Consider the following 25,799-nt stretch of genomic DNA (forward strand, 5'->3'; position numbering starts at 1 on the left):
GCTGGAGAACTGGTATCCTCATTTCTCTTTACACATGTGGCTTCTGTGGCTGCCTGTCCTGTTTGCTTCAGGAATTTTTAAAAGACCGAGTTTTCAAGGTGCTTGTGGGTTCTGTTCTGTCGGACACCTTTAGCCAGGAAAATGGTGTGCTTCAGGGTTCCGTCCTGGGCGTCATTCTCTTTGCTATAACCATTGATCCTGTAATGGCCTGTCTCCCACTGGGGATCTTCGGCTTCCTTTTTGTTGACAATTTTGCCATCTATTGCAATTCTCCACGGACCTGTCTCACTGAGTGGCATCTTCAGTGATGTCTTGATCGTCTTTACTCCTGGAGTATCGGCTATAGTTTTCGTTTTTCCACTGACAAAACCATATGTAGTAATTTCTGGTGGCACAATTGGTTTCTCCTACTATCGTTACATCTTGGGCCTGTTGCCCTTCCATTTGTTGAAACTACAAAATTCATGATGCTCATTCTCAATAGGAAACACTCTTGGTCCTCCCAAGCGTCTTACCTGGCAGCCCGCTGTACATGGTTCCTCAATGTCCTACATGTTCTCAATGGTACATCCTGGGGTGCCGATCGAGCCACCTCCTCTGTTTGTACTGGTCCCTTGTCTGTTTGTCGAAACTCTACTATGGATGCTTTGTTTGTGTGTCTGCACGTCCATCCATCTTACACCGTATCAACACTATCCCTTTGAAGTGGCTATACAACAGGCTTTCCAGCCCAGGCATCACTTAATAAGTGTGTTTTTTGACATCATGGCGGCCTACTTGAAGGCACAATCTCTCTCTCTCTCTCTCTCTCTCTCTCTCTCTCTCTCTCTCTCTGTGTGTGTGTGTGTGTGTGTGTGTGTGTGTGTGTGTGTGTGTCCATCCTTTTTGACCTTTTATGTTCTGTTTTTAACTTTTCCAAGTTGAGGATGAGGGACAGTGTTTTCAGTTTCAAAGAAACAGAGAGGTTACATACCTGGTTACCACACATTAGGCACCGAAAATCCTGATTCCTAAAAGCTATTTGTATTTTAAAGTTTCTTAGCCATAATTTGTGTGGAGCAGAGGAGCAGGCTGATCCTGTGTGCTTCACTTTTATGGAGCCTTTGTGCAATCTTGGCCAGACTGTGGATGCACAGTGTGTGTCTGCACTGTGGTTGGTGAGCCACCACTTAACATCAGATGGTGACTCCTTAGGGTGCCACAGCCCTATAAGATAATATCCACACCACAGACACTTGCATATCATACTGCTGCTCACAGACCAAAGGAAATGACAGCAAGCCATTAAGCTATATGGGAGCGGAGTGAAAGACTACCTCTTAGAAATATGTGTGGCTGATTTTAAAGTTTTACAGCAATGCTGGAGCAGATCTTCACCTTGGCTCCTAAAAAGGCCTAGAATTGTTTTAGATTTGACAAAATTTTAAGGAAGATTACACTCCAGATTTTACATTCCAATCTTTGTTATATAAAATTTTAGGTAGGCATCACAGTTTTAAGAGAGTGAACACTAATAACACAAAGCAAGAGGACTCCTTTGGCTGTTGGTCATGTTTCCCAACTGTGTCTTCAGAATTTGCCTTCACATTGAATACACTGTGTTTACTGCAGAGCTCCATCGGAACCCGAAGACAATCAAACAGATGAGGCAGCTTCAGAGCAAAGAAAAAGTGCACTACAAGCATTTGCAACAAATGTACCCAGCAGAGAAACTACCCATTTAATAAAAGACAAAATGCTGTTCCTTCAGCAGCAGAGGAAGCATACCAGATGGAACTGTTGAAATCCTCTTCTTCTCCTCCCAGCAGGAAGGGTATATTGCCTGGGAGTATTCGCACCTATTCATCCAAAAGAATGAGAGAGGATAGCCCATCTGATAATAAGAATACTTCGGACTGCAGTAATAGGGCTCATGGGGTCATGAATAACAATGTGTTTCTGGTGATAAAGAGGAAGGAGGGGACATTTGAAAAAGTGTCCCCTTTTTATATCCATAAGGATTAATACTCTGTAGGAAACACCCTGGAGCGAATGGTTAGCCGTCCTCTGGTCTGTTTGTTAGAGACCAGGCAACTCCTTATTCGTTCTGTGTGGATTCCAAAGATTTCGGTCCACTGTTGACAATCTGACCCTCCTGGAGGTGGCTATTGAGCAGGCTTTCCTCCGTAAGCAACACTGTATCGACATATTCTTCAATATAAGTAAGGCATACAATATTACTTGGAGACACTGTATTCTCACACAGCTGCATCAATGGGGCTTATGTGACCACCTCCCCATCTTCGTACGGTCTTTCCTGTCTCAGCGGTATTTTAGGACCCGAGTTGGTGACATGCTGTCTGATCGATTTGAGCAGGAGTATGGTGTTCCTCAGGGCAGTGTTTTAAGTGTTACCCTCTCTGCCATAGCCATCAACAGTATCGTGTGTACAGTCAGTTGCAACTTACAGTCTAGTGGGGACTCCAGATTGTCGTGGTTACCACACCTGCGAGACCTGAAAGCCAGAACCCTGAAGGCACTGATCATCATCAAGTGCCTTAGCCACAGGCCTTGGGGGGCAGAGAGGCCATGTCTCCTGCAGTTTTACTGGGCTTTTGTGCGTTGGCAGCTGGAATATGGTTGCATGGTGTATGGGTCAGTGAGACCCTCTTACTTGCGGATAATTGACACTGTCCATCATGAGGGGATTCGGCTGGCTACAGGTGCTTATTGGACCAGTCCCATACCTAGCATCTGTGCTGAGGCAGGGGAACCGCCACTTACCATCCAGCACCAGCTCCTCATGGTGTGTCAGGCATGTGTGTTCCTTGCAGCTCGAACTTCATCTGCACACCATACTGTTGCTAGTCCATCTCTGGAACGCCTTTTTTCCAACCATCCACAAACCACGATCCCATTTGGGATCCATGTGCAGTGTGTGCCGGAGTCTCTCTGTGTGGGGCCAGTACGACCCCAAATCCCGGGTTTTAACCTCCTCACCCCATGTTTACTGGAGAGGCCCAGAGTGATTTTAGATTTGGTGCAGTACAGGAAAGACAGCACTCCTACTTCCATTTTTAATGTAATATTCTCTGATATTTTATCTGAATACCACAACCCTGTAGCTGTTTTTACGGATACAAAGTCATGTGTCGATGGGAAGACGAGTGACTGGCAGTGACTGATAACAAGCTCCGTGTCATCAAACCTACAACTCGGCCATGGAGTACTTCCTTCCAGCCATGTTCTTGGGACGAGGTCCTTCTTACTCACCTTTGCATAGGCCACAGCCCTATGACACATTCTTAATCCGGCAAGACGACCCTCCAATGTATGGTGCTTGTGGCGTTGAGATCACGGTGGACTGCATTTTGTTTTCCAGCCAGCTGATTGCGGTGGATTTGCTGTCTATTTTATGTAAAGATCAAATGAATGTGGTTAGGGTTTTAAAGTTTTGTGAATTGTCCAACGTTTTTAACAAGATTTTATGGAGATGTTCTTAATGTGTCAAAGGGTAGCTGGCTCACCTTAGATTTTTGTAAGTGGTCAGCCAGTCACATTTCCCTGCGATTTCCTTTTAGTTCTTCTGTGTTATGTTTTTTCTCTGTTTTAATTTCTTGATTAGCTCTCTTTCATCCTAATTGGTTTTAGTGCATGTGAGAGTACATGTGATACAGAGTTACTATGTGGTCATTTTGAGTGCTTGCGTGGACAAGACTTGTAGTTCATCTTAACATTAGTTTGTTTTTATAATTGTAAGGGCACTGATGACCTCGCCATTGGGCACCCATCAGATCCAAACACACACACACACACACACACACACACACACACACACACACACACACACTCTCTCTCTCTCTCTCTCTCTCTCTCTCTCTCTCTCTCTCTCTCTCTCTCTGTGTGTGTGTGTGTGTGTGTGTGTGTGTGTGTGTGTGTGTGTGTGTGTGTGTGTGTGTCTGTAATTTATGTGCCACAAAGATTAAATCATATGCTTTCTGTATTTAACTCCACAAGAAATACTGGACTAAGAGGCATTCACAGATGTTATAATAAAACTTCCACTACTATTTATCTTAGTGGGTGATTTCAATATGCAAAATGTGCTATGGGTCTCATAATCTACTTGCCCTAGGGACAGAGTTGTTGAGAAGCCACAGGAGTTCTATATCCATAGCACTCTCAACACTACCTACTTCAGTACTGTTGCTGAATTATCCTCAGTCATAAACATTTCATTCTGATCTCCACCTCTAGCATATTTTTCTCAGTAGGAAGTTACTGATGACCATCATTCCAGTAACACTTCTCTGTCTGGATTCATCTAGCAGGTGGAATAGATGCTGAAATAATGCAGAACATTCTGGACTCCTCGCCATACCTGCAAAAGCTTTCAGAAATAGGTGTTATTCTGTGACATATTTGGGCACAAGGAAATTTAAGGAAATTAGCTAACTAGCAAGTATGGCAGCCAAAGAAGCATGCTGTTGCTTAATGGGCCACTCCCTTACATGTTATCACTAGACCTCGGATTTTAGGTAAAAACCTATTTTGTTCCTGAGTTCCTATTTGCATAAAAATTTGTACTTATGCGTTTCATGACTATTTACACTTAATAGCGTTAATTCTATAGGACCTAAAAAAGCCTATTTCGACATTAGTGCCTATTTTTGCCTATTTCGGCTTTAATATCCTAAAAAGTGCCTATTTCATCATATAAGACAGTGGCTCCAAGTTTTTCCACGCTATACGACAGATGGAAAAAAAAATATTTTCTGCCCAGCGTGCAGCAAGGATGCTAGTTGATATGCGCTCATGCTTCGTATTTGCCTAACACTTCAGTCTTTTTTTATTTTTTTATATCGCTATCCCTGTTAATACCAAATACTCTTTATAGATGTTTTATTATTCATATGTAAAAAATAGATCACGGATCCTTAGGCTAAAACCTATTTTTTTTCCTAAGCTCCAATTTGAATGTAAGTTGGTACTTATGCGTTTCATCACTAACTAAATTGAATGCCGCCGTCCGGTGTGGCCGTGCGGTTCTAGGCACTTCAGTCTGGAACCGCGTGACTGCTGCGTTCGCAGGTTCGAATCCTGCCTCAGGCATGGATGTTTGTGATGTCCTTAGGTTAGTTAGGTTTAAGTAGTTCTAAGTTCTAGGGGACTGACGACCATAGATGTTAAGTCCCATAGTGCTCAGAGCCATTTAAACTGAATACCATTAGTTCTATTGGACCTAAAATTGCGTATTTCGACGTTGACCCCTAATTTTGCCTATTTCAGCATCAAAATCCTAAAAAGTACCTATTTCGTTAATCTGACAAACAGTTCTTGTGTTTTCAAAGATTAGAAAAAGGAAGTAAACTTAGGGTTTTACGTCTCGTCGAAGTCGAAGGTCGTTAGAGACTGTTTACAATTCCTTTGCTTGGCTTACTACCAACAGCACTCGGCACGGTTGAATGTTCATCCATCTAAGTACGCGCCAAGCGTGACAGTGCTTAACTTCGGTGAGCGAATGGGAACTGGTCAAAGATCTGAGTTACACATTAGAATCGAACGTGGGAGTACTAAATGTTATATTTGAAAATATTTCGTTTGTAGGGTTTTGGCCAGCTGTGTATTTTCGCAAAGAAACTGTTTCCTAGGCCTTAAGCTGAGTACGGATTAAAAAATCACAATGTTAATCGTAGACGCCCTCTATAGCTAAATTACTGCCCTTCGCGCATTTTCTCGCTGCTGTCTACAGGCAGTCCTATCAAACTACTCTGTTTCGTGAAAGGTATTATAAGTGAATTTTCCAGTTCGAAAAATAATTTGCCAATAGTGAAATGTTTTCATCTGAAGCACTGGTAGATTCCATTCGCTTGTTCAGAAGGGGCGGCCATCTGTCAGGTGCCATTTGTCCAGCAACGAGTACGGACCTCCTATCGCTCCCACGCACCGCAATAAAAGGAACAAAAACAGGTCATCGTTCACTTTTTACCCAGCGAAAACAAATCCGTACACTGTGTAGCGACCGACGTGTTAAGTGTTACTGACGTTCTAAGTGCAAAATAAATTCTAGTTTCTGTGTGAGAATACTACGCCATGCCGAAAACAACTAGTTCAAAGTCTACTCATATAAAGCAGTAGCTGCAATATTTTCCACATTATACAACAGATGGGAAAATTATTTTCTGCCAAGCATGCAACAAGGAGATTAGTTGATGTTTTCCTTAGCCTTCTTATTTTCCTGTCACTTAGGATTCTTTTTTATCGCTATCCTTTAGTAATACGAAATACTCTTTATATGCAATTCTAAACTGCATTTCCCTTTTCTCTCGTATTAGGTTTCGAGTGTAAAGAAATCTCACTTAACTCAGCATTCAGATGGAATCGCACATAAAGCTAATGTTGAACAAAAGTCAAAATTGAAGCAAAGTCATTTAACCAATAAATCTGGTGAATCCTCCGAGAAAAAACAAGTTCTGCAGTTATTTGTGTCATGCACTTGTGGCAGCAAACATCCCCTTTCGGAAATTAGAAAACCCTATTTTCAGCGGTTTTCTTGAGAAGTACTGCCATCAGTCTATTCCTGCAGAGTCAACTTTATGTAAGAATAATGTGGATTCAGCTTACAATGTTGCATTGCACAGAATCCGAGATGATGTTGGAGAATCTTGTATATGGATTTCTGTGGATGAAACTACTGACAGTCTTGGCTGTTACATTGCAAACCTGATTATTGGCAAGCTAGATCCAGATGCTCCATCCAGGGCTCATTTGATTTACTCAAAACAGCTTGCAAAAAAAACCAACAAACAATAGCACAGTTTGTGAACAATGGGCTTAAGGTGCTATACCCAAACGGAGTGGATGAGAATAAGGTACTTCTGGCCGTCACTGATGCTGCTGCATATATGATAGCAGTGTTTCAACTATTAAAAGTATTCTGCCCATTGATGCTGCACGTAACTTGTGTAGTGCATGGGATCAAACGCATAGCAGAGCAAGTAAGGCTACAATTTCCTAAAGTAAATAAAGTAATATCTATGATGAAGAAAGTTTTTGTTAAGGCACCATCAAGAATACAGGCATTCAAAGAACGGCTTCCAGATGTCCCATTGCCGCCAGAGCCTGTTGTGACCCGCTGTGGCACGTGGGTGATAGCAGCAGAATACTATAGTACGCATCTCTCAGCTGTCCAGAAGGTGGTTGAAAATATACCGGAGGATGCTGCATCCATAACTGCAGCAATGGAGTTACTCAAAGATTATTCTCTAAAACGGGACTTATCTTGCATTAGGGCCCACTACACATTTATGGCAAGAATAATTTCACAATTAGAAGGCTCAGGGAGACCTATCTACGACAATATTTCTTTGCTTGAAGAAGTCAAAATGAAAATTAACGAAGCACCAGGTGAAGTAGGGGAAAAAGTAGGGCAAAAATGCAAACGGTTTTTCAGAATAACACTGACCTGAAGGAGTTGTGTGCAGCTGCTGACATACTTAGTGGAAAATCCAGCACTCCTGACTACAACATTCCTGTCCAACATGTGCCGAAAATGAAGTACGCCCCTGTCACATCTGTTGATGTAGAACGTTCTTTTTCAGTGTATAAATTGATTCTGACTCACAAGCGCCACAGTTTTTCACTAGAAAACCTAGAAAAGATTTTGGTTATTTATTGTGAAGCCAACTATGGTCAGAATATGTTAAACTACGAATGTATTAATTAAACCGTTGCCACATTTTTATTACGGAGATCTATCTTGCAGGAACTCAAAAATATTTGGAGTTATGTTCATCATTAATGTTGTAGATTGCTGTGCTCTGTAACTGTGTAAATATTCATGCTCCTTATTTTAATGAATAATAAGATGTTCATACTGTCAACACTGTGTATTTTAATTTATTTTTATTTTCTCTGCATCATTTTTATTAGAGCCTATTATAGGTTTTATATAGCCTAAATGAACTACTGAAGGAGCCTTTTTTAGGTGCCTAAAACACACTTTTTTACGACCTAAAAATCCGTGGTCTAGTTATCACTTTCTACTGAAATAGAGAGCCATGGGGAAAAACTATGAGTAGAAATGGTGTGGCTGATAAAGGCGGCTACTTAGGTGTGGCAGATATCCTTCTGTCCATATAAATGGAGTGAATTTTTCCTCACTTATTTGGGGATTGGACACAGGCGGATGACCAACGGCTGGCTTCTTGAGAGAGAGAGAGAGAGAGAGAGAGAGAGAGAGAGAGAGAGAGAGAGAGAGAGAGAGAGAGAAAGAAAGAGAGAGAGAGATTTGCGTATAGTCTATGAAGGAATGATTCCCGCAAAGAAACTTTCAGTAGCAGAGCAGAATGAGTACTTTTATAAACCTCCATGACAGATGAAAACTATACTGGACAGTCCTTCAAACAGGATTTTTGGTCTTTCCAGTTTAATCCAGTTTCTGCTGTAGTATGAAAGTTTCATTCTGGAACTGCACTACAAGGTTGTGGAAGGCATAGTTTGCCTTATCATGGCTTCCAGTATTGTTTTTCTAGTGAGGTGCATGAGATAGCTTCACTGGAATTTAGAAAAAAATCGTAGAGGTGTGGACTTATTTTAGTTCTGTTAGGTCTTGAACTGTACTCATAGAATTAATTTAAAGAGATCCACTTCAGTTGTCCTAACAATTATTCAAATCACATCTGGTTTCGGGGTAATGAAATCGCATCTGCAGGTGTATAAAATTATTGTATGTGATAACACACAATGTGCAGTTGGGCTAGTCAGTGCAGGGGCACCAGATCACTTCATCTTGGCAAAATCTGTCTGCCGTTGGGCAGTCACACACATGAATGTCAACCATGTTGACCACGTTGGCCAGTCATGGTTGGCACTCATACCATGCACCTGTCCGACAGCAGACAGTTTCCACCTAGATGCAATGATTTGGAACCCTTGCACTGACTGGCCTGACCCCATATTATGCATCCCCAAATACAATAATTGTATACACCTGAAGAAGGGATTTTAATATTCCGACATCAGTCGTAGTTTGAATAATCATTAGTACAACTGAAGTGGATCTCTTTAAATTAATCATGCTTCTCAGTTGCGGATGTCCTACATACCAAATCATGTAATTATATAGTTCAAATAATAGAGCATTGAACGTGAAATACAAAGATCCAATTTTGATATCTGATGCAGCACACAGTTTCAATGTTTTGGTGAGATTCTGTATACTACATTACAAAGTAAATGTTTTGTTATCACGCCTGCTATAAGCTGTGCGTGGAAATGGCAATGACTGATGGTACTTGTTTTCTGATTTTCATTTTCCTCTTGTAGTATTTCTGAAGTGTTCTGTGATGGTTGTAGATTGCTGTAGTGACAGATCTTACTAGATTCTATCGAGGGAAATGGATTGCTGCCAGTGTGGTTTGCACAGTTGAGACAGTAGTCACAAATGTCTTAGGGGTTTATAGAGCAATTGTATACAAGATACAGTGGATACTTTATGGTGTGACATTACTTCAGTATCAGGTTTGGAATAATACCATATATAAAACACAGGCAGAGTACTGGTGCTGTTATTTGCAGGGGATTTCATGATGACATTTAAATTTTGAAAAATGTTACTTGGCTTTTGGTTGTGATGACCAGTAGAACATGATTAATGGCAAACATGATAATTATCATAATCAAAATGGAGTATCATGTTTCCTGCTCTCTTCACAGCAATACTCAGTTGTGCTACATATGTTTTGACTTTAGACTGCTTTCATTCGTGTTACGGGGATTCTCAATAGCTTCATAAAGTGGATATAATGTTTAATAAATGCATATAGCGTTTTCATATCCTGAACGGAATAATAATGTTATGTATTATAGGTTAAAAGTTACTAATGCCATTGATCTCTTGGTGCACAGGAACCAAAATAATTCAGGTGAACAGTCTAAATATTTACAAGGAGAAACCAATAGAAAAGCAGCAAACATTTTAGTCAAGAAGACCCTGACTGAAACTAGTGGAAGCTTTAAAAACATAAGGATATCATTTCTGCAGCAGATCAGAAAAGACAGGTGAGATCCCTGCATGATCTCTCTCTGTCTCTCTCCTGTCTGTCTGTCTGTCTGTCAGAGAGTCAGAGAGAGAGAGAGAGAGAGAGAGAGAGAGAGAGAGAGAGAGAGAGAGAGAGAGAGAGAGAATGCATTCAAACAACTTTGTGCTGTCATGTAGTGAGCCAGTTTCTTCTTAGCTTATGTGCTGTTCTGTTCCTTACAGGAAATGCCAAAGACTCCTGCGTGACTGTGCGTGTATACTATGGCTCACAATCAAAGGTAAACATTTTCAAAATGATAATTCTAAGTAACTTGGAAATTTTGGTGTTTCTTTAGATTTTTCTCTATTCTAATATTTGAACTAATTTTATTGAGAAGTCTAGATGCCTCACACACACAATCTACTGGGTTTCTGCACTATTAACCTCTGGAAAATGGTATTTGGAAGGGAGTGAGAAATTCATTAGGGATAAACTGTAGGAAACCTGTTCTAGGACTGAATTAAAAATGGAAATAAAAATGATCTTAGCACATGTAGAAAGTTTATCCACAATTACAATTGTGTTTAATTTATCATGTCAGTACACATTTTGACCGTATGTTCGTCTTCAGATAGCCTGTAGTAAGAAAAGTTATTACATAACTTCTCGGATATAGTAAAATATGTTGCAATACTAAAGGAACAAAATTTATAAATACAATAATAACAGATGGAATATAGCTACCAGTTGTGAAATAAATATTTCACCTTATTGTGTATCTCCAACTTATCATAATCCATCCACAGATGTTGTCTAGTAAAGATATCCATAGGCTGATATGCAGCTGCTAGTTGTGTTCTGAATTATGATGGACTGTAGCCAGTTGAGTGCATATGTACCACTTCTCTCTCTTACTAGCATAATTGAAAGTCTACATTTTATTTATACAGATATAATTAATTACATATTGGTTTCCATTAGTGAAAACAGTTAAATGAAAGTCTGAGGTAATAAAATTAGGCCTACTTAAACTGCAACTATTTTCTTTAGGAGCCATCAAAAACATACAGTAAAGACACCAATCACATTATTTAAGGTGGACACATGATCTGCAACAACTCACAGCAAGCAGTGTTGCTGCATCAGTTTCTTGTGTTGTCTCACTTGGTGGCTGTCGCTCTATAATTGATAAATTATGGGGAATCTTGTGTCTTATATCCATGTAAACAATTGCCTTTCGCAGAATGCTTAAACTACCATTTAGTGACGCTTAAATACAAGAGAAGTTTAATATATGAAACAGGTCATCACAGTGATGGATTTTAGATCAACAGAAATTGTTAAACTTCATCTCTGAAGTTCTCCAGAGAAAGTATTATAAAACCACAAGATTAATATTAATCGTAGGGCATTGTAACTCTACAGAACAACATTATCTTATTTCTTATTGCAAATGATTGATAATATGTGGTAAATACTGTTTAAAGCCAGGAAACATAACAGAAAGCCAGTTAGGTATGAGATGACTTAAAACGGCACATATGAAGAATTTATTTTTAATTACACCTTGAAAGAAGTTCTAAAGGAAAGTGTGATTAAAATCTTTTGTGTTGTAAAGTAGACTGAATATTTCTATTTCTTCTAGCAAATTCATTAGGTTTCCCTTCTGAAGTCTGGGGAGAAAGTCTAAGTTACCATCATTACGTATTGCAATGTGATTTTGTGTTCTTAAGTGCGACCCAGATATTAGCTTAACAGCCTTCATCTTTTCTGTGTGCTGTTTACACTTGATGACAAAATTTTTTTCAGTTTGCCCGATGCATTATCACTATCTCAATATCTTAGTGTATAAATACCAGAGTTTTGATAAATTGCCAGCAATTTTTTTCTTTATTGTGTTCTCTTACCTTTTATAATATGTTTTCTGAGCAAAAAGAAATTTTTATACCACACTTCTTAAAACAGTTCAAAATTTTGTCTTAAGTACACAACTAGTTTTGGCCAAACAGTTATCTTGTGGCAGGACTTCTCAGATTTGTCACATCATTTGCTTTAGCTAAAGAAACTATTTTCAGATGTGGGTAACTATGCAGACAGGGGCACTTCATGGCCAAACTAGTACTTTCACATGCAAATGCGATTGCAAAATCTTTGTCTGTACTAGTACTGTGACTAATACCTTTGCAGTTCTTGGGTGTGGATACTAACAAAATTTACAAGTAACCATGCAAATTAGTCGCACATTATTTTGAGTGTGACTAATAATGAATTAGAAGGGGCTTGAGTCCTCCTCCTCCTACTTACTACTACTACTACTACTACTACTACTACTACTACTACTACTCCTATTGATCCTATTGTTGTAACCATACTTCTTATTCCAGCTTCTGTTTTGTTTCAGGTCAGAACTGACATCTGAGAAATTAAGACATCAGTATGAGGGCCAGTTGAATAAGTATACAAATGTTGTTAAAGGATGGCAGTATCGATGGTTTGTTTTGAATCCAGAAAGTGGCACACTGAATTATTATTTGGTACGAATTAGTATTATATAAAACTATAGTGATCTGCACTTTCCTCATGTCCTTGTTAGACTGTAGCCGAACCTAAACACTCTCCATGATATCTTTTGATTTTTAGTACTCTGCCATTTCATTTGTATGAAAAGGCTCTTTCATGCTGGATGTTTGAAGAGTAGCAATGCACACTTGGAACTTGAATGGTGTCGAATATTATGCAAAAGTGTAAATATGAATAATGAGACATAAATGTCCTATTGCCTTTTTCTAAAAAGGGTCCATCATTGATTATGAGAATAGTAGTCCAGAAGTAAGTTATGATGTCTTTACTGAAGCTCATTGTTGGATTTGGATCTAGTTAACTATGCAGATACAATCCATTCCATGATTATCAAATTTTTAGTTCGATAGTGAGTCACATTTTGAAGAAAAGATACTGATACAGTAACTACAAATAAACTGCTGTACCAGAAACACTTTTGGAAGACAGGGATGAAGGAAACCAATATGTTTTTCACTTTCAAACTCAACTGTGTGTTTCGAGAGCGATGGAGGGCTAAAAATTTTAACCAAAATCTGCCTATTAAGAGCTCATACATAAAATATTGTGTAAAGCTCGGCTCCCTCTGTTCATCCATGAGGCAGAGAAGAATGTGAAATGTTACTCTCATGTGGATTTTATATTCCTTTACTTTAAGATGGATTTTTGTTCTGTTTCATGTCAATAAGATACGCACTTACAATATAACTGGTGATGTATGGAACTGTTTCTCATAAGGTGTATGCCAGTATACTAGTATCTCTGTAGCTGAAGAATTATCATAAATGTATGTAACATAAGGTGTGTCCATTGGGAAATAACGCACCACTACTGTTTACAGTATGGATGCAGGGTGCCCAAAACCTACAGGGTCTGCTTTATACAGACAATTAATTATTGAAAATTGGGCACTTTGAAGTATGGAAGCAATAGTCACAGAGAATATTTCAATTGTTACAACGTCTTAAATGGGCATGACATGTGAGGCATGTGTTTGTAAAATGCTTATTTTTCATAACAAACAACTGCTTGCTGCTTCAGCATTAGTGTTATTACTTTGAGAAACAATAATGATTCATTTGTGATGTGTCAACAGTGAAGTTTACTACAGTTTACAGTTCATGTTATGTTCACAAATATGGTGCATTACACATTAAAGGAATTTGCAGTAGTGCATTTAGTATATGTTGCAGCAGAATGTTGTGCCTGAAAAATCTGTTCTCTACAAACCACTGTGAAGTGCATGGCAGAGGGTATGTTTCATTTTATTAGTTATTGGGGAATTTCCTGTTTCATTCACATATAGAATGTGGAACTGTGGAAAGAATGACTGTTTAAATGCCTCTTTGTGCACTGTAATTAATCTAATCCTGTCTTCATGATCCCTATTTTAGTGATACTTAGGAGGCTGTAGTATATTAGTACCATCATCGTTTAAAGCTGGTTCTTGATATTTTGTAAGTAGTCTTTCTTGAAAAAGTTAATGTCTATCTTCAGTAGTCTTCCAGTTAAGTTTCTTCAGTGCCTCTGTGACACTCTACCACAGGTCAGACAAACCTATGATCATTTGTGCTACCTGTCTCTGTAAACGTTCAGTATCCCCTGTTAGTCTTATTTGGTATGCGTCCCTCACATTTGAGTAGTATTCTGTGGTGGGTCACATGAGTGACTTGTAAGCAGTGTCCTCTGCAAAGTGATTGCATTTCCCCAGCATTGTACTGATAAACCAAAGTCTGCCACCTGCTTTACCCATGACTGAGCTGAGTGAACCTATGTGATCATTACCTTTCATATCCCCACAAAGAGTTACACCCAGGTATTTGTATGAGTTAGCCAATTCCAACTGTGACTCATTGATATTATACTTGTAGGATACTACATTTCCTCATTTTATGAAGTGTGCAATTTTCCATTTCTGTACATTTAATATGAGCTGCCAATCTTTCAGTATCTAATGTGAGAAAAGTGCAAGTATGGTTTCACATGCTCGATGTTTTCAAAATCCATTCTGTTTGCCATGGAAGATGTCATTCTGTTACAGATATCTCATTATATTTGAGCTCAGAATATTCTAAGATTCTACAACAGATGGATGTCCAGGGTATTGTATGGTAATTTTGTGGCTCACTTCTGCTGCCCTTGTAGATGGATGTGTCCTGTGATTTCTTCCAACTTCTGTGAATGATTTTCTTTGTTTGAAAGATCTACGAGAGACAGGCTAGCTCAGCCAGAAATCCAGTATAGAATCTGTTAGGGATTCCATTGATTGCTGGAGCATTGTTAAATTTTAACAATTTCAGCTGCTTCTCAATGCCACTGACAGTAATACTCATTTCACTCATGTTTTCAGTGGTGCAGGGATTAAAGCTGTGGTAATGCTCCAGAATTTTCCTTTGTAAAGGAACATTTGAGAACGAAGTTTTTGACATTGTCCTGCTACAGTAGTCATTGAAGGCTTAATGCATTGCTGTCTTGACAGCCAAATGGATTTCATTCAGCATCTCTCTATCTATAGCCCTATGCTGTGTTTTACACCTATTACTTGCAGTAGTCTGTTTCTTTAGAAGTTTCTTTGTGGTGACTGTATATCACAGAGGGTTCTTCCCACCATGAGCTGTTGTACTGAGTATGTGCCTATCCAGTGTGTGGTCAACTATTCTTTTAAACTTGAGCCATAGTTACTTTATATGCTCCTGTCATGAGATAAAAGTTTCAAGTTACATATTGAGATATTAAATTACTGCTTCTTTATCTGGTTTACTGAACACATAAGTATTTCTAGTAGTTTCTGCCCTTTGTACTTTGGTAGCCATTACTGTTACAGCTGCCTCATGCTCACTGATATGTGGACACCCTGAAAGAGGTCAGGTCTATTTGTGGCCATTAGATCTAATGTATCTTCATCATCAGTGGGATTCGAAACTATCAGTTGTAGGTAGCTTTCAGAGAAGGCATTCAGTTATATTTCCTATGTTGTCTTGCCATGCCCACCACTAACAGAACTATAAGTGCCCCAGTTGATTTTTGAATGATTCAAGTCTTCTTTAATGATTACAGTATGATTTAGGGAACTTAAAATACAAGTGAACTGAGGTTTTTCTATTTTTTTCATTTACATCAGGAGGCAAGTTCGGTGATATGTAAAAAGCACCAGTTATTACAATTTTATGCCCACCCTCGATACTGAGTCTTTTGCAAACAGTCTCACTTGCTACTTCAGTTTCTATGTTGGCAGATTAGAGTTTCTTGTCTATTGTGACACACACCACCTCTGTTCCCCATCAGCCTATCCTCTCGATACACACTTAAATTTCCCTAAATATCTCACTGCTATCAACTTGAAGTTTTAACCAGCTTTCTATAGCTAGTATTGTGTGAGCTTCAGTGTTTTTTAGGAGCACACCGAACTGTGGCACTTCGTTGTGGATGCTTTGACAATTACCCACTAGGTATTTAATACTCTTGCCTTTGGCGGGCATTTCCTTGAATCTTACACTGATACTTCAGCATCTCCTACAGCTGTCGTTATCTGGACTGAATGGAAAGTTGCCTAATCTAAAAATATCTTGTGTGCACTCCACACACTGTCAGTTGCTTGAGCAGCACTTTGATTTGTAATGCACACCAGACCCATTTTGGGGGACCTTACAGTCCTGAAACGTATGGTGGAAGTCTAGGAAGGCACAGGCTAGCTGGTCATAGAGCCTATGCAGTTTCTGGGTCAAGCCTTCTACATGCCTCAGAACCAGGGGGCCACAATCTTTTCTGAGGACAATGCTGCAGATAGTGAACTTTGTTGAAACTTAGTGAGCAAGGTTGGTATTCTTAACCTTCTCAGCCAGTCACTGGAATAATCCAAGTATGACCTCTTGAGTCCAGACGACAGGAATGGTTTGTCCCCATGTGTGCCACAATCTGCAACTGGTTACACCTGGTTCTTCAGTGGCTGCCAGAATGTCCTCTTCAATGTGTTGAATGTGGCCACAAGGCACACACACTCAGTGCACATGGTGTTCCTTACCATCCCATGCTGCCGTTTCCCAAGGGGTACCATCATTCATCATGCGCTTGAACTGCCAATGATTAATGTATGCCTCCCTTTTGTGTTTGCCTCCCTGGACACAAAACACATCATTTTTCCCAACAGCTGAAGTGAATCTCACTGGCTCAGTTTTGGTTTCGGTGGAAGACAACACTTTGAACTCCTTGGTCAGAGCAGTGAGTGCGACATCTTGAGATTCCCTGGTCCCTATATCACCTGTACAGGATTCTTAGACCTCCCATTGACATGCCACTCAGTTACGGGTCCTGTATGTCCTGTAGAAGAGGCAGTTTCCAAGGGACAGGATATTGCTGGAGGTACCTTTGGTATTTTTGATACACGACTCTCGGTAGCCCTCCCAAAACACCCATTCGACGCATATTCCAATCACATGACAGTAGTCAGGGCAGTATCCAGCTTCTTACGAATGACCAGTATTCATCCTATGCCCAAGAACAGCATACACAGTGGGGCTGCATTGTACCTGGTACAAAATTATACAGAACTGTAAACAGATAACTTAAAACTAAGTGTGCCCATTCTCTTTTAAGTTATGGGTCTGATATGCTAAAATTATTCCCAGAAGCTTTTTACTGCTGAAGTGATTTGTAGCCAAGACGAGTTATCTATTATGACAACAGAGAAACTTATTGCAAAATTAACCATTTCTCTGAAACATTTTTCGGGTTATAGTCACTAACAAATTTGATAATACTGTTAATTTAATTAGTTATGTCCCCCATATATCATTTGAACAATTTGATTCTTTTATCAAAATGATGAACAAGTCAGGTCAGTTTACAGCCCCCTTTTTTCCTGGCTACCAGTTTTTCAGTAGAAATTTGTTTATGACAGATGCAGACAGTATATGCTTATGCCAAAAGAAGAAACATATGTGATACAGTAGATCTTTAGAGTAACTGCAAATCACAAATAATGATTCATCACAAAATAGATTTGAACAACTCTCATAACTTATGAAGATTCTCCATTTGCAAACATCTGAAAACTATTCTCATGATTTCTGATAATTGTCAAAAAATGTACATTTCTCCACATTGATACACACTGAATCTTTGGCTGCATGATTACTTAAATGAGAATACTACTGACAAAATTGCAACAGATGTTGTGGCCCAAAGTATATTTTTTGTGGCACACGATTTAGGGAAAATACACAATGTATCATGACACATGCATGAGTCTTGACACAGTCAACACAAAAAACACATTTAAATTTTACATCATGTTTCTGGAACCAACAAGGGAATGGTCCAATCCAGTGTGTCAAAACCTACCCTGAAATTTTTCACGCAGGTAGAATGCATCGAAAGGAGTGCACTGTCAATATGTTTGCTGCTAAGGCACACGGCAAGTATTTCAAAGAAATTAAAATTTCTCATTTTTCCCACATGAAGAACTGCTTCTAACAGCACTTTCTACAGCCCTTCCTGTGTAGCACTCAAATCAGTGAATAAGCAGATGTAGCTGCCAAGATGATGTAGCACCACATGGTGTTAAGTCCAAGGTGCATGCATGCGATTTTTAGTACTTATTCCATGCCAAGAATTCCTTACTTCATTAATTTTTTGAATAACTTGCAGTTCATTTCGACAGATAAACTGTTGCAGATGTAATTGTTACAAAGGTGACTACAAGAGCAGAAAAAATAAAGGCAGTCTATGATGTTACCTTACGGATGACTTCCATCAGTCAGGACTTTAATTTGTTGACATTAAATATTTTATAACAATTCCTGTAGCACAGTTCTGATGATAAATTTTGAATAATGTATATTTCACTAACAATGAAGTGTTATCGTTGTTTATTCCCTGTACTTGTCACAAAAATAGATAGTGCCTATTGGATGACGAAACAATCATTTTTCTTACATCAGCCACACCTGATAAAAGAAAGATTAATGCATTCAGGTGCTTTACAGAAATTACCAGTGTTATTTAGACTAAACTGGAATGTAGTAAGAAAAGGTGGTGGTTGTTGTTCTGCATATTGTGCTGCGTACCAGGCATACTTGATCAACCGGGTTCCCGGGTTCGATTCCCGGTGGGGTCAGGGATTTTCTCTGCCTCGTGATGACTGGGTGTTGTGTGCTGTCCTTAGGTTAGTTAGGTTTAAGTAGTTCTAAGTTCTAGGGGACTGATGACCATAGATGTTAAGTCCCATAGTGCTCAGAGCCATTTGAGCCATACTTGATCAAATTTGTAAAATGTGGTTATGCAAACTGTCAATGCAGAAATGACTGAAGTTTAACAATACTGTTCCGCTGATAAACCTGAAATGAAAAAGAGCTTTCAGAAATTATGTTATTCTACAGTTATCTGAAAAATGATGTACACTACTTGAAAACATATTTTATCGAGTGGGTGAATCACACAATTAATTTTGAGTGGAATCTGAATTACATTAACAGTCGTTTTGTAGTCCTCCTAAAGACCAAGGTGCCATTATGTCCAGGCCAAGAGCCTAACAAAAGCAACAAATTATTCTCTATAAATGGTAGGAAGACATTTTGGATGATACATTGAAAATTATTCTCTCCTATTTTTCCAGATTTTGCTACAGTGATTACAAGACTTTTACAAGTAATTATCCTTTTTTTTAAATTTTTTGTCCTAATTTGCGTGATGTTCCTGAAGACGAGAGAGAGTTGCGGAAGCAGTAATGCACTGATATATATCAAACGAATGATACATATCGTACAAATGTGTCATAGCATTCATCGACTCTACAAGCAACTCTGCCCTGCAAATACATGCGGGAGGGGGGGGGGGGAGATATCTCAGAATGCAGAGTGTAAGTAAAATAAATCCTTAGCTATGCAATCTAGTTTTCTGGGAGTAAAATGAATGTGCTCCCTTACTAAGGCAAAACAAGTGCATTATCCTAATGTTCTCTGTCTTTTTTAACTTGAAATGGTAGTGTGGTTTGCACAAAACTTGAATGATTGGCTTAATACACAGCTTTTAATGGATAACAAGAAGCTGCGTCTTCACGTCAGCTATGACTTTCTCTATAGTATTATCTATTAATGACATCTCCTCTACACTTTTACTTGAAGCAAACTTCATAATTTTGCGACTTCCATTTCTGTATAACTTCCTAAATCTTTTTAACCAGTTCAAAGAAGCGTGGAAATCAATAATATTCATCTCATTTGCAGTCCAGAGCACCCAGTCTTGTAGACTTCCCTTGGTAACGGTGCATTGACTCTCACAGGCTGTTCTAAATCTTTCAAATAGTTTTTCTTTCACTCTTTTGTCAGTTTCATTTTGGTGCATGTTTTGTACTTTGTGTAAATCTTTTTCCCATTAATGCAGTTCATGTTGAGATTTTATAAAATGGAACCAGATTTGCACACTGCTTAAGTTTAAGTGTTTTCTTTCTCACTGGGAGCTGTTACTGTACATGTTTTCTTTGGGCTTATAAGGTACTCTATTTTTGTTCTGAACTATAATTTTGACAAGTCATCGTTCAAACAACAATTCATGGAATCATAGTGTTATTTCCTGTTTCTTCCAATGTTTCCACAATTTCTACAGAAATGTTCACATTGTTGGAATGAATGTCCAAGAAATTAACTAATAAACAACAATTACATCGGTCTTCAGGAGAATTAGGTGATTTTGATCACATATCGGTACCACATTCTTCATATTTCATCTTAACAAGGTGGAAAGCATTAATTGGGTTCCACATTACTGTGAACCTCTGGAACGTGCCAAAAGGCAGATGCTATTAGCTACATATACCAAGAAGTCACAAAGAAAATTAATTCAGTTTTATCTCTACTGTTAACACTTAGTGATACTGCGAAGATGACTGCCAATTGCACTGAAGCACCATTCAGATACAGTGATATGTAAACAGGCAGAATACAGCGCTGCAGTCGGCAACGACTGTATAAGACAACAAGTCTCTGGCGCAGGTCTTAGATCGGCTACTGCTGTTACAATGGCAGGTTATCAATATTTAAGTGAGTCTGAATGGTGCGTGAGCAATGGGACACAGCACCTCCGAGGTAGTGATGAAATGGGGATTTTGCCATATGACCATCACACAAGTGTACCGTGAATATCAGGGATCTGGTAAAACATCAAATCTCCAACATTGCTTGTGGCTGGAAAAAAATCCTGCATGAATGGGACCAATGATGACTGAAGAGAATTGCTGCAGATTTCAATGTTGGGCCATCAACAAGTGTCAGCATGTGAACCATTCAACGAAACATCATTGATATGGGCTTTTGGAGCCAAAGGCCCACTGTGTACCCTTGATGACTGCATGACACAGAGCCTTATGCCTTGCCTGGGCCCGTCAACATTGACATTGGACAGTTGATGACTGGAGACGTGTTGTCTGGTCGGACGAGTCTCCTTTCAAATTGTGTTGAGTGGATGGACATGTACGGGTATGGAGACAAGCTCATGAATCCATGGACCCTGCATATCAGCAAGGGACTGTTGAAGTTGGTGGAGGCTCTGTAATGATATGCGGTGTGTGCAGTTGGAGTGACCTGCACCCATTGTGCATTCTGACGGGCTTGGGCAATTCCAGCAGGAAAATATGACATCCCACACATCCAGAGTTGCTGCAGAGCGGCCCCAGGAACACTCTTCTGAATTTAAACACTTCTGCTGGCCACTAAACTCCTCAGACATGAACATTATTGAGTGTATCTGGGATATCTTGCAACATGCCGTTCAGAAGAGATCTGCTCTCCCTTGTACTCATACGGATTTATGGACAGCCCTGCAGGGTTCATGGTATCAATTCCCTTCAGCACTATTTCAGACATTAGTCAAGTCCGTGCCACACAATGTTGTGACACTTGTGTGTATTTGCAGGATCCCTACATGATATTAGGCAGGTGTACCAGTTTCTTTGGCTCTTCAGTGTATTATGAATATTAAACGAGTTCAAATTTGAGCGAATAGTAACTGTGCACAATTGTGTCTGAGAAACTATCAATGGAAACTGAAATTCTCTTTACAAATTATGATTGAATTGTGCTGAGGTTCCTGGTCTTTCATGACATTGCTCTACTCACAGTGTGTCTTGGCAGCTAAAATTTCGACATTATGATTTGTTAGGTGTATTCTTCCTGTATAAAAAAGTTCAGGACACGTTTCGACCTGTTGGATTCAACAGTTCCCTTGTAAGTTTTTGAGACTATTTTATCTGGTACACATGCCTTCTTTTGGTTCCTCCCATGTGCGGAAATAAGCTTGTTGTGTATACTGTGTAAGTCATTGATTGCATGTGTTTTATTCTTCTGTAAAGACTCACCTCTTCTTCATGCTTGTTACTTGCAAAATTCAGTATGTAAAACTTTAAGGAAATGATTTTTATTTTTGATGAGATGACATCTCACACTTCAAATGGGGTTCTGCCTTCTATGTAGAGGATAACATGATTTACACTGACATAAAATTCCTGTTTAATATCAAAGTCTTTGCGTGGATTATAAGTTGCTGTTGAGTGGTTAGCTCATACATCTTTTTGTTTCATAATCATCAGCCACATCCAACAGCGGACCCACACTGAATTTATTTTTCACTTAGGTAGGGGAATAGCCTTTGGATTTATTTTTAATTGTATTCTACTAATTAATTATTGCTGAGCAAGTCATTATTCAGAAGTGACAGTAGTGACAGAAGCAATGATACTTAGGGATTAAAAATACAAATAACTTGAACTGGAATGATCACCAAATAATTTTGTGGGGAAGCAAACCAAAGACTACAATTTACTGGCAGAACATTTAGAAAATGCAGCAGGTCTACTAATGAGACTGTTTACACCACACTTGTCTGCCCTCTTTTGGAGTAATTCTGTGCAATGTGGGATCTGCATCTGATGGGACTGACAGAGGACATCAAAAGGGTCCAAAGGAGGACAGCTCATTTTGTATTATCGTGAAATAGGGGAGAGAGTGCCATGATCATGATACATGAATTGGGGTGGCAGTCATTAAAATAAAGGCATTTTTCATTGCAACATGATCTTCTCGTGAAATTACAATCAGTAACTTTCTCCTCCGATTGCGAAAATATTCTGTTAGCACCCACCTATTTAGGGGGAAATGACCACCAGGGTCAATCGAGGGAAATAAAAGCTCACACAGAACAATTTAAGTGCTTGCTTTTCCCGCGAGCTGTTCAAGAGTGGAACAGTAGAGAAATAGCTCAAAGGTGGTTTGATGAACCCTCTGCCAGATAATTAATTGTGAATGGCAGAGGAATCACATAGATGTAGATATAGTAAATGAAGAAAAACTGTATTAATGATGAATGTGTTGAATATGTTGTGTTTATCTTTCCTTATCATTATTGAAAACATATGATTCAATTTCCTTTCTGTGTTGTACATCTGAAACTTGAAATTCCAGGTTGCTGGTTTGAGAAGAAATTATGTACCTTTCATGTTATTTGATGTATTTGTAATTCATAGAATATAACCTTTGAGTGGAAATATTAAGTGTTGCATTAAATTTCTTACCTAGAATGAAACTGAAAAAAGACAGAGACCAAGGGGCTCAGTTCACCTCGCTGCAGCTGTTATATCACCAAGTGATGAAGACAGTAACACTTTCACTGTCAATTCAGCTAGTGGTGAAATGTTCAAGCTGAGGGCAGCAGATGCAAGATCACGGCAAGAATGGGTTAATAGGATACGTGCTGTAGCTGAAATGCATACAATGGCTATAGCTCAGGTACATCAGCTTTAAATTTGTTGTTGTTGTTCTTGTTTGTGTGGTGCTTTTATTGAATAGCTTTTTCTTTGGAATTCCTATCCGTTAACTATGTTGGCATTAATATTGGTAACAGGGATTTTTTTTCCACTGCATAGCTGTTTGTTGTTTGTTAACATTAAGTGATTGAGTTGCTCCACGCTGGTGCACAAAACTTAAGGATGAAAGTAAGGACAAAAGTAACAATGATGTGCCATTGCCAAGTAATATAGCTCAATGGAACTTGGACCATAAATAGAAAGAACTGCTACAGTGTAGTACAGAAGGTAACTGAAAGGAATATGCAGTGAGACAAATGGAAATAATCGGTAAGGAGTTCTCATGGTAGAGCATTCCATTCATGTGACTGTGCAGTTGACAACTGCTGGTTAGTTATTAGTGCATGTAGATGTGCTCCAATACATTTCAACACATCACACATATGCTCAATGGGATTTCAGTTGGGGAGAATGGGCAGGTCAGTCGATTTGTTGAGTATCCTGTCATTCCAAGAGCTGCTCCACCTGTGCAGTTTGATGAGGTCGCATATTGTCACCCATAAAAATGAAGTTGGGGCTGTATGCACCCTTGAAAAGACACAACCTCTGCAACATTATGCCTCCACACATTAAAACATGGGAACCGCCAAAATGGTCATGTTAGACAATATTCCTGGATGCATTACATGTTCCCACCTCTTACCGTATGGTGCTATATCCAGCATAGTCGAACATCATTCTGGTGCTCCAGCTTTTATGATATGGGGAGGCATAATGTTGCATGGGCTTACTGACCTCCAAATCTTTGAAAATAGTACACTCATTGGAGTACATTGTAACACTGTACTCCTTCCACATGTGCAACTTTTGAGGGGTGCTTTTGATCCTGACTCCATTTTTATGGATGACAGTGCGTGACTACTTTGAACAGTGCAAGAGGAGGAGCTCTTGGAATGAGAGAATGTTTGGTGAATGGATTGTCCTGCGCGTTCCCCTGGCTTAAAGCATATCAAGGATGTGTGGGATGTGTTGGGAAACATATTGCAGCATGTCCACGTGCACCAGTGACCATCTAGCAGTTGTCAATTGCACTGGTGGAGGAATGGAATGTTACCAACCTTGTTTCCTGCATGCGAGCATGTTGCAGAGCATGCATTGCCATTCATAGCGATCACACAACCTGTTAAGAACCATGTCCTGCCTTTTGTAATGTCCAGGGGACATTATGAATCACAGCGACTACAGTGTTTTATTGTCTTTGACTGAAAGTTTCATTTCTGTTTCACCTTATTGTATATTTCTTTTAGTTCTCTTCTGTGCTAAATTTTAGGAGTTCTTTCTATCTATGGTCCAAGTTTCATCAAGCTATATTACTTGGTTTTGACAAGTCATGCAAAAGTTGCATTCATCCTTAATTTCTGCACACCACTACAGTAGTAGTATGTGGGCAATGATAAATAAAAAAAAGTAACTTGTAAATAAGTTGAAAGTTGAGTCGAAGAGAGTTCATGGGAATTGCATCAGTGCTCAAGACCACTCATTACTGATTAAATGAATTTAAATGTGGTACATAGCACAAAAACATGTAGATTTGAAACATTATAAATGCCAAGTTTAGATTTCTTTTAAAGAAATATTTGATAAAAATTATGTTATTAAGATAGAGTACCATTAAATTAAGAGTAATGATATTGTTGACATATTACATGTGTCATGTAATAACTTGTATGAAATGCTACATTTGGAGTAGTTGAGTGTAATGGATGCTGCATTTGTTGACTTGTGTGCACAGATGCTCAAGAGAAGACCATTTTAAAATCATGTTACAGCATAATTCTAAAGCGTTTGGTATCTTCTGTGATTGAAGACAAAATGTAGATCTCCACTACACCCTGAGATTCAATTGCCTTCAAAACAAGGAGTTAGCAATTGTGAAAGTGCACAATAAATAAATAAATAAATAAATATTTGATTGGTGAGAAAAGTGAAGGAAATCTATTTGTGTAATGTCCTTTTAATTGACTGTGAATAATGGTAAAACAGAGGCTCTTATTTCAGAGCGTTATGGACTGCCTAAGTGATTGGTTGAAGCAGAAATGACAAAGATTAGCACCATGACCATGTGTCAGCTTTCACTGCCACCACTATAACAGTAAAAGTGCAGTAGCTTGGCTTTTAACTAGTTCGCCCTCACACAGTACACCAGATTTGTTTCTATGTGACTATTTTCTGTTTCCTTCTAAAAAAGAAGTTCTTTGTGGACATAAATTTTTGGTCAGCAAAGAGACCAGTTTTGCTGTAAACGAGCACTTGCAATCAACCTGCCCAACATTAATTTTCTTGTAAATGAAGTGCTAATTTAGTATAAATTAATGTAATTTAGAACACAGCCTTTAATTTTGTCACCTGGAAGAAGCAGTTTTGCGATTATGAGCAATTGCTCTTAC

General features: G+C 39.0%; 1 protein-coding gene across 4 annotated transcripts in view; it reads left to right on the top strand.

Annotated features, from left to right (window-relative positions):
• Positions 1 to 25,799, top strand: part of LOC124721942 (oxysterol-binding protein-related protein 11-like) — a 191,102-nt gene that overhangs the window by 39,792 nt on the left and 125,511 nt on the right. For all 4 annotated transcript variants that reach the window (XM_047247099.1, XM_047247100.1, XM_047247098.1 and 1 more), the window contains 4 exons: positions 9,889 to 10,041; positions 10,244 to 10,299; positions 12,403 to 12,535; positions 23,126 to 23,335. In XM_047247099.1, the coding sequence (XP_047103055.1) occupies positions 10,283 to 10,299; positions 12,403 to 12,535; positions 23,126 to 23,335 (360 nt within the window). In that variant the 5' untranslated portion in view covers positions 9,889 to 10,041; positions 10,244 to 10,282. The remainder of the gene's footprint in view (positions 1 to 9,888; positions 10,042 to 10,243; positions 10,300 to 12,402; positions 12,536 to 23,125; positions 23,336 to 25,799) is intronic.

This window comes from Schistocerca piceifrons, chromosome X, assembly GCF_021461385.2.
Source record: "Schistocerca piceifrons isolate TAMUIC-IGC-003096 chromosome X, iqSchPice1.1, whole genome shotgun sequence".
NCBI lineage: Eukaryota > Metazoa > Arthropoda > Insecta > Orthoptera > Acrididae > Schistocerca > Schistocerca piceifrons.